This window comes from Pygocentrus nattereri, chromosome 2 (genome assembly GCF_015220715.1).
Source record: "Pygocentrus nattereri isolate fPygNat1 chromosome 2, fPygNat1.pri, whole genome shotgun sequence".
NCBI classification, from domain to species: Eukaryota; Metazoa; Chordata; class Actinopteri; order Characiformes; family Serrasalmidae; genus Pygocentrus; species Pygocentrus nattereri.
The window spans coordinates 4,027,466-4,037,465 of record NC_051212.1 but is presented as its reverse complement, the minus strand read 5'-3'; the positions used below and the strand labels follow the sequence as shown (position 1 = coordinate 4,037,465).

Below are 10,000 nucleotides of genomic sequence, written 5' to 3'. Positions count from 1 at the left end.
ATCCTGAGTTTAAAGCCAGTTTTTATTCAACTTAAACTTGGAACTAAGTTGTAAATAAATCTGAAACTGAAACTTTGCTTGTGTGTAAAAAGTGATTTCAGAGCCACTCGGTTCTCCCTGATGGAAACTGTTTACCTTCAGTGTTTTGTGCTTCTGATCATTTTAATAGACGTCAGCGTCACTAATTAATGACGTTCTATTAAAAGACTGGTTTACCAAGAGAGACGCTGGAGGACTTTCACCTGAAATGAGTTCATGAAGCCAGTCTGGTTATAAAAATGATAACAGGACATCAGAGCCAGAATTACTCTTTTAGTACTTTTACTTTATACTTAAGTACATTTGAAGGGAAATACTTTTACTCAAGTGGAGGTCTAAAGGGAGGAACTTCTACTTTCACTGGAGGAATATTTTACCTTGGGTGTCTCTACTTTAACATCAGCCTCATTGAAATGAGCCTTTAGAAGTTGTTTCTACGTTTATGCCAGTTGTCAGTTTGTGTACTTCATCCATCACTGGTCAGAAGGCATGTGATTAAAAGCAGCTCACCTTCAGCCTTTGGCTTTCCAAGGACGAACATGACCTCAGCGTTGGTGGGGTTCTGTCCCAGCGCTCTGATGACATCTCCACACTGAGCGAAAGTGATCTTCATCTCGTTGGTCGGCGTTCTGTCAAACAGCTGGAACGCATCCTTGAAATCTGCAGAGAAGACGACAGCAGGTGAAGCATTTGAGGAAGATCACCAGCAGGTAAGACTGCAGAGGCCTGGTTCTTATTACAGCTCTGCTAGAGTTCATACCCACAACTCAAGGACGTTTAGGTTTAAAACTGGAGGAGCAGCTCAACAGCAGGTAATTTAAGATGGTTGTGCTTCATAATCTGTTAAAGGAGACTTAGATATGTACAGGAAGATTTGTTGTTTACATTAAACATCTTAGGCTTTGTCACTGTAATGCTACTGTAAGTGGAACTCCACTGATATCTCGGAATTTGTACATAATTCAGTGCAATGTGAACAGAGGTTTGGTGTGAAATGGTTCAGATGTCTTCACAGTAGTGGTGATAGGTGTGACCACGACTACAGTTTACTATCCAGTACCACCAGTGAACCTACATGAGTCTTCTGAGTTTAGATGGAATGTTGATGATGGAAAATAGTGGAAAATCTGAAATAATACGTTTTCTTTGGGGACTATTTTGCCTCACAGCGCCCTGCATGTGTCCCTCCACCATGAATGTGTTTTAAAGGCAAAACCTTCTCAAAACTCATAAAACAGCGTCTCAGTCATCAGGCAGTGAATTCAGAACCATTTCATGTAGGAACTTTCTGTGAGGAGCTTTTAGAGGTGGACGTCTGGTTCCTGTCACCACCACTGTGAGCAGTTCTGACTCGGTAAGTTTCTCTAGAACAGAGCATTTCACACCAAACCGCTCTGAACGACGTTTCCAAAATTGGTGGATTGATTAGTCTGTATATTGAGTTTGCAAGAACTGTTAACTAGCTCTATACGCTACATTACTGAAACTTTACCCTCTGTTGAATGTGAGCTTTCAGTGGATCTGCTTATTTAGGTGATGTTTGTACGGTATTATGATTGTAGCCTATTGGCCCATTATGAGAAGGACAGTAGTAATAAATATAGGACTTTTTATAGGGTTACTGCAGGAATCTTACAGTAAATTGGATTATTAGCATCTACTTTAGGACTTAAGGTTATAGATACTTAGAAAGATAGATTCCTATAACATAGTATTACAGTAATACAGTAGGAGGCAATATGTGCCATACAGCACAATGTAATTCCTATGTTTCCTGCAGTTTTACTGTAGATGTTTTTGTGCTTATTCTAGTTCATTTAAGTATTTTATGCCTGACCTTCATCCTCACGGACATCGCTTTTCAGAACAAAGTTACAGCCATGCTGTTAGAGAAGCTCAAAGCTGAAACGGTCAGCGCTCTGCGGTGCTGGAAGGCATGCTGGACGCCCGCTGTCTGCCATTTCCTCAGTGCCTTCGGCGATCACCAAACTCAATCCATCTGAACGTTTATCTCTTTAATATTCCCCACAAGTTGTAAAGTGCTCTGAAGTTAACAACCGGTGACCCTCACATTTCTCATTTCGAGGTGTAAAAAATCGATTATGTGAGCATCAAGCTTCGGTGCGATTTCAATTAAAATCAAACGTGTTTTAAAAGACAGAGGCTGCAGATGAATGGGAGTCAAACAAACACTGACTGGACTGTGATACCCTCTTTAGGTAGGCTGGGGTAGAGCTTCGTATTAAAATGGGCTGACAGCTGATAATAATAGGGCAGTGATATAAACTGACTGGTTGAAAAAGTGAATGGGTCTTTATGAAGCCGTTCAACAGAAGAAAGGTAGAACACTCACCCTCAATCTGCTCGGCGGTGAACTCCAGCTGCAAGAGAGAAAATAACAAAAATAACAAATCTCAGCCATAGTTCACAGATTGCGAAGTCATCCATTAACCTCAGAAGACTTCACCGCTGCCTTAGTTAGCTGGAAATGTGGCAGAACAACACAGCAGAAGCCACGGGTGGGTTTTTTTAGAGCTCTTTGGCCTTGAGGTGCACAGCCCGTCACATATTCCACATAGACTTGTCACATTCAGCTGGAGCTCGAGTTACCCACGCTTCGCTCAGCTGCCACGGCCTGCCTTTTGTCCCGAACAATGCAGGCGTGACCTTGAGCCCTCCCCGTCCCGCATATGGAAACCCCTTTAGGTGGGTGTCAGGGTGTGAGCTCATTTGACACTGACCTTTCAGCTTTGGGCTGTTAGGGTTATGCACGGACTGAGTGGTGATGACATGTGGCGTGAACGGAATCAGATCAATGGGTGTAAAACGAGCAAAAATATTATGAGGAAAATCACAACAACATACAAGTACTGGTCATGTGTATTTACTGGCCACTTTATTAGAAATGCCTATCTTGTACTTACACTACCTGGCCACTTTTTTAGAAACACCTACCTGCTGCTTCTACTCACTGGCCACTTTATTAGAAATGCCTACCTTTTACTTCTACTAATTGGCCACTTTATTAGAAACGCCTATCTTGTACTTACACTACCTGGCCACTTTATTAGAAACACCTGTCTTGTACTTCCACTCACTGGCCACTTTATTAGAAATGCCTACCTTTTACTTCTACTAATTGGTCACTTTATCGGAAAAGCACCTACCTTGTACTTCTGTTAACTGGCAGTCTCTAATTTTACCCCAGCAAGGTGGCGATTAAAGATACAAGAGAGTTGTTTTTTGTTTTTTTTTGTTTTTCTCTAAAAAGTGGCCAGGGACTGTGGTTTGACTTGTCTTTAGCAAAAAGATGGTAAGTTAACAAAAAAAAAAACGAACTGAATCAAGCAGTTCAAAAATAATAATAGAAACATTCCTGAAGGTTCCCTCAGCAGCTTCCCCTCCATAATCAGTTCCATGAGTGGGTGGGTGGTCCACTGTGGAAGACCATAATGAAAAACCCATTGCGTGTAGCCTGAACCTCGGTGCACTCGAACGACTACAGCTGCTCCCACCAACCCCAAAAAATTCCCAACTGTGGAAAAACGGGCTGCAGAAACGTCTTTTGTTTTTTTGTGATGCCTTTTCTGAAACTCGAGCGGTGCGGTCAGCCCGCCATGGCTTCCACCAGGAAAACAAAACATTAATTGCTGTGGAAAAAAATTACGTAGCCTGTGTTTGTAAAGGGATACGCCACACCAATGATACGCTTTAGAATATCGCTTTCATATGTCTTGTCGGAGCTAAATATATAAAAATCCCGAGCTGAAATAACATTAAAACGCAGGAGGGGTGCATTACTGGAAGCCAGTACAATAACAGTCATTTTTAGCGCTAGACGTGAGCTGCTTTGATAAGACCTGCTGGAACCGTGGTCGTCAAATGCACATCCTCGAGTGACTCACAGGCAGCTGAAAATGTGCATTTTAACAACCTGGGCCACCGGCTGCTTATAGAAACCTGGGTGTTGCGTTAGATTTAAGCTGTAATTATCCACGGCTGACAGATTGCATGAGTTAGCGTAGCCATATCAGCAGTTTAACAGCAGGTCGTCCCTTTGCCAAGCCATGCTGCATGATGTCTCTGCAGGTCCTCAAAATAGCTTTAGGGACCATCGACGATGCTAAAGGCAGCAGCAGGAAACGCTCACCAATAATCTGCATGAGAAGGTCACACTTGTCCCTCAGGAGAGTTGATGGAGAAGCTAACATCAAAGATAACGGGATCGTTTTACTCCCCTCTGATCTGCACCGCTTGCTGCATTGCTGAGAGACTCTAATCTTTCATTGAAGAGCAGAACGAACGCTTTTTCTGTGGTGGTAGAACTGAACGTCGGCCCATTTGTCTCTATGACATTTTAATGAGGGAAAGTTATTCACATAAAAAAGCCTGTAATTCACGTAAAGAGGGCAGCTAAATGGATGGACGGATGGCTGAAGACCATTTTTTCTCTCTCTCTGGGTCCAGTGGAACATTGTCATCTGTTAATTTACCTATTAGCATTTATGCTAGTGCCTTAGCTTAATAGTGCCCTTACACCAGAGGTCTCCAACCCTGGTCCTGGACATCTACCTTTCTGCAGAGCATAGATCCAACCACAATCTGCCACACCTGCTCCAGCTAATCAACCTCTTCCCAAGTCCCTGATTGGCTGGATCAGATGAGATAGAGTTCAGTAAGGGGGCGGGGCAGCTTCCTGGACACAAGCTGAAACTAAACTCGGCAGGAAGGTAGATCTCCAGGACCAGGGTTGGAGAACCCCGCCTTAGACTTTACCAGCATTAGCATAAGGATATACTACAAAGCCCTTGTGTTTAACCCCTTAAAATCTCAGGCTTATTACATACCAAGGTTTATAATTCAGTAATTACAGGGACTTTAATGCAAGCCAGCTGAGGCTATAGAACTTTGGGCCTGCCGGGGTCCTGGACATTTAAGGGTTTAAAAGAATGCATTGATTAGCTGCTGCATTGGTGCATGTCTAAAATATATGGTTCTCCAAGGGTTCTTTAGTAAAGAAAATGGCTCTATATAGAACCTTTTTGAAAATGGCACCAAAAGGTTACAAGCTTGACATCTTAACAAGAGTAGAACCCTTTTTGGTGCTATATAGAAACCCTTGTCAGTCATTCTAAAGAACCCTTTTTCTATGCAAAGAACCCTTTAATCTTGCAAAAAGTTCGTTGAGTGTTCATATTTCAATATAGATCAATTTTCTTTAGTAAAGAACCCTTGAAGAACCATCACTTAATAATGTAGGTATTGGAAGGTAACTGTAGTTTTGTTACAAAAAAAGGTAACAAATGACTATTTACTGTATTTATGTATTATAGTCATTTGCATTTTTAAAAAGCAAAATAAGCCGCCACTATCTAGATTAAAAATCTTATAACTCTTTTTCAAGTGGCCTAAGACTTTTGTGTTGTACTGTAGATGCAAGTTATTGCTGGGGGTGAGCGATATGCAAAAATATATCATGGTACTTCATGACAGTTTGTTTTATGATACTTGACTAGCATCACAGAATTCAGTTTTTGTGGGGTTTAATAAGTTGGCACAGGAAAAAAGCACCAATAATGCCACAAACCATTGAGAAATACAAGCAAAACTATAAATACAATGATTTTTATGCGAGGAAATTGAACCAATTATGTTATTTTTGGAATGTACTGGTAATATCCACAATAGGCTAAGAAAATGGAAATATCATGATAGCGATAAATATTGTCCACACCCAATTCTCGCTGTTTTAATAATGTATTATATCTGAGAATTGTAGCTTCATACAAGGAAAAGATTTTTAATGTACATTAATGTGGCAAAATCTAATTACAAGTCATCTTGAACCTTATTGGTCCTTCCTATTGGTCCATTCACCATGAAATGCTCAATTTAAATGTAAATGTGAGCGACAGAGGTGGGTTCAGTACCTGCACTTCAGCGGGGTTAAACTCGGGCTCCTTGGGGGGCTCAGGCTCTGGAGGTTTGGGGGCTGCGGGTTTGGGCTCTTCCTTTGCTGCCTTCTTTGGTGCCATGGTGATGAGTGGAAGAGGAAGGAGAAGGTGGACGGCTGAGGCTCAGACACGCTCTGGGTGCAGATCTCCTGACCGCCAGGGGTCTTTTATTCCCTGTCCTCACAGGTACTCCACACCCCTCATGTCTCAGATTGGTGCCAGAACATAAAGGGAAAACCTTAAAAGGATGTGCCTCGTGGCTTCTATTTGAGACACCTTCTCAGAACAAATGGCCCTGGTGTGTCCGTATCGCTGGGTGGAACAAGAGCAGCTAATTTGGGTAGAAATAATGACCCACAGCCATTGGTCAATCACCGCTGAGACACAAAGAGCGGACATAATGGGGGGTAATGTGAGACCACTGTCTGCTGGGCTGGATGACAATCCACCCACCCCAACACACACACACACACACACACACGGCTCCTGTCCACATCGGGGTTGAGTAAGAAAACGCAACCCAACCTTCAGCTTGAGTTTTGAATTTTGAATTTTCTCACTGTTGCTTTTCAGAAAGCAACAGTTCCAGGTCCTGAACTTAAGAATGACCTTGTTTGCCTTGTTTTCCATGCAGTCACTGAATAATAAGCCATAGGATGTATAAGCCTGGATTTGTTTAAAGGTTTAGTTAGTTATCTAGATAGAGAAATAGGTCATTTATTGATTCCGATGGAAATTTAGCAGCCAGCAGGAGACGCACAACACTGTCAGTAACCGTAATAAGGGTGGAGACATATAACCAGAATGAATATACCAGATCCTCTCTACAGGCATATATAGTACAAATAGAAAAAAATACAACAAACAGTAATAATATCTATAACCTGAGATGAGAGATGCAGTGCAGCAATGACTATACAAGGAGGTACAGGTAACAATATATAATGACCACTGAATGAATAAATATGTGCAGATATTGGAACCAAAATCAAATCAAATCAAATTTATTTGTATAGAACTTTTTACAACAGATGTTGTCACAAAGCAGCTTCACAAAATTCCAGAAAAGACAAAGTTTAAAGAAACGTAAAAAAAAATAAATAAAATAAATAATAATAAAAAAAAAATAGTGTCTATTGTCCAGATGTGCAGATGTTTAGAGCTGTTACTATCACTTTTCTATACTATTAAATGTAATTAAGCCATCATTATATAGGTGATCACAAAATGAATTGCATTCATATTCAGTTTAAATTCTCTCTCAAGTCTGACTTTCTCCATTTGTCTTTAAAAAGGACAAGAATGTGGCAAAAAAGTGAACGATGTTTTTTCTTTATGCAAAACAGGACGGCGCAACTTTATCCTCTGCTACTTAACACTAATGTGGTCTGGATGGAAAGTTTAGAATCTGTACTTTCCACACAATTTCTCCAGTGAGAAACATGGTTTTTCACTGGCAGTAAAAGGGACTGTAGAGATTACCCATTCATTAGTACAGTATGTTGAGGATGGTAGTATGTGGTTTCGAATGCAGCCACTGTAGTGATTTGTAGTTTTCCTTTCCAAACTATTGGTAGAAATATAAAAGTGTAACGGTTGGGAGCGAGGAGGTGGACGCATGTGCTGAGGTAAGCCACGTTTATTAAGGGCAAATCCAGGGTCATAGTCACAACGGTCCAGGGTCAAACATCCAACACGGAGAGCAGGAGGGACAGACAAGACGAAATGAACACAATCAAACACCATGAGAACACAATACATCCAACAATCCAGACAGTTCAGACAAAGACCAGTAACCAGACAGGGGAAAACACAGGGCTTAAATACATAAGCGTAAATGAGAGACAGGTGGAAACACAGGTGGAGACAATCAGGGGCGGAGTAACCAAAACAAGGGGCCGGACTAGGAAACCAAAACAAATGCACATGGATGAAAAAGTAAACAAAAAGCACATGGACAGCACTGGGAAGGGCCAATAGCAACAAAAGTGTATAACGCTGAAACTCTTTTGGCTCAAAGGTGGTCAAAACACCTGAAAGGTTTGAGTGTTGATGAGGGTTGACATGACAACAAAAACTGGATGGCCTTTGGCTTTATTCCCAATGTTTCACATGTGCTATAAGTGTATAGATAGATAGATAGATAGCTAGATAGATAGATAGATAGCATTATCATAACCATCTATCTATCAGATTTCGAGTAAACTGTTACTGGAAATTTCTGGATTACAGCAGCGACTAACAGAGCTGTGCAGAGACTCACAATAAGAAGTAGAAATAATGCTTGTGCTGAAAACAAATCTAGGCTAATGAGCATTCGCATGAGTTAAAGCTCACTGACCAGAAAGACGTAACGGTCTACTGTGTACCTTCCTCTCCTGACTGACTTCAGTCTCACACATTGTGTGATCATTTTCTGAAACACCATGTTTCATATGACATCCTGTCACCTCTGTAGAAACATCCCCCTTTAAGCCTGACGGTGATAATCCGCTATCCCTTCGCCAATCAAAGCGAAGGCCACAGATGTGTCGGACAGAACCTGTGTCACTCTAAAGTGATTAATGAGCTATTTTTAAAACGGTCCTAAAGCTTTAGATTAATACTCCGTACAGTGCCCACATTAGAGTGCCCTGCTGCAAACTGCTCGTTAACCACCGCTGGAGTTTCAAAGCATTTACAACAGTCTGATACAGCTTTAGTATAAAATGACAGAGTCTAATACAGCTTTACTGTAAAAACGACCCAGTCTAATACAGCTTTAGTGCATAAATGACCCAGTCTAGTTCAGTTTTAGTGTTAAAATGACCCATTGTAATAATGTTTTTGCATTTTAAAACCTGGTCTAATGAAACTTTATTAAAATGACCCGGTCTAACCGCTTTAGTGTTCAATTGTACTGAACCTTTTATGAAGTTGGACTACAATTCTTAGAAATTTCTTCCCAATACTGCCAGCAGTCCATGCCAAAGGCTGTCTGCAGTAGTTCAGAGTGAATTATACTGAGTGTTGGGTGACCGTAGTGATGAGTGAATTCAGTCAGTGTGAAAGACAGTCATTTGGTTTTTCTCAGAAGAATCTGTGATCTTTTCCAGGGTAAATTTACAGGTCACCTGTTCTGCCTCTGCAGGAAGAGAAGTGTGTACATGTTTGTTTAAGCGACAGAGCAGTGAGGAAACACAACAGATTCAACTGTCCTGATTGTGACCTGACACGTCTGGTCAGCTGGAGCCATGGCAAATGGTCACCCACTGAGGCAAGGTTAAAAACACTTTACTGAGAATAAAGTATTAGTCTCCAGGCTTAGTTTCACTCCCACCATAGACCTCCCACTGTGTTCACACTTTAGAGCAGCGATTCTTACACTGTCTTAAATCGGAGCTCGGTGAAGAGAGTGGAGAAATTGTGTGGAAAGTGCAGTTTATATGCTTTTGATTTATGCCACATTAGTGTTTCTAAGTAGAAGAGGAGATATTTTATTATGGCTTGAATTTGATGAAATGGTATCATTGTTTATACAACATCCTTAACATTTTTCACTGTTTTCCAAAAACCACCAGTGAACCTACAGGAGTCTTCTGAGTTTATATGGAATGTTGGTGATGGAAAATAGTGGAAAATCATCAGGCAGTGAATTCATAACCATTTCCTGTAGTAACTTTCTGTGAGGGACCTTTTAAAGTGTGAACAGTTCTGACTCGGGAAGTTTCTCTAGAACTGAACATTTGAAAACTGCCCTTCACTCGGACCCACCAGGCGTGAGTCGTGTAATCACGTAAGGGCTGTCAATTAGCACAGCACGATGACAGTAATAACTCTAATGACAGTACAGGTTAAACAAGCCTGAAGACTAACTGCTCCTCTGAGGGGTCAAATCACAGAGAAGAGTAATTACAGATTCTGAAGGTTCTTCTCCTATAAAGTCACCATTTTCGAGATACAAGGTTTCGTTTTGCGGCCTTCGCTTTGACAGCAGCGATATGTTCACAGGTATATTCCGGTTTGTC

At 41.2% G+C, this 10,000-nt stretch overlaps 1 protein-coding gene across 1 annotated transcript in view; it reads right to left on the bottom strand.

Annotated features, from left to right (window-relative positions):
• myl13 (myosin, light chain 13) overlaps positions 1-6,145 on the bottom strand; it is a 9,951-nt gene extending 3,806 nt beyond the window's left edge. Inside the window, exons 1-3 of the mRNA XM_017723820.1 lie at positions 5,970-6,145; positions 2,393-2,420; positions 550-699 (exon numbers count right to left, since the gene is read on the bottom strand). Of these exons, the coding sequence (XP_017579309.1) occupies positions 550-699; positions 2,393-2,420; positions 5,970-6,074 (283 nt within the window). The 5' untranslated portion in view covers positions 6,075-6,145. The remainder of the gene's footprint in view (positions 1-549; positions 700-2,392; positions 2,421-5,969) is intronic.
• Positions 6,146-10,000: the final 3,855 nt, after the last annotated feature.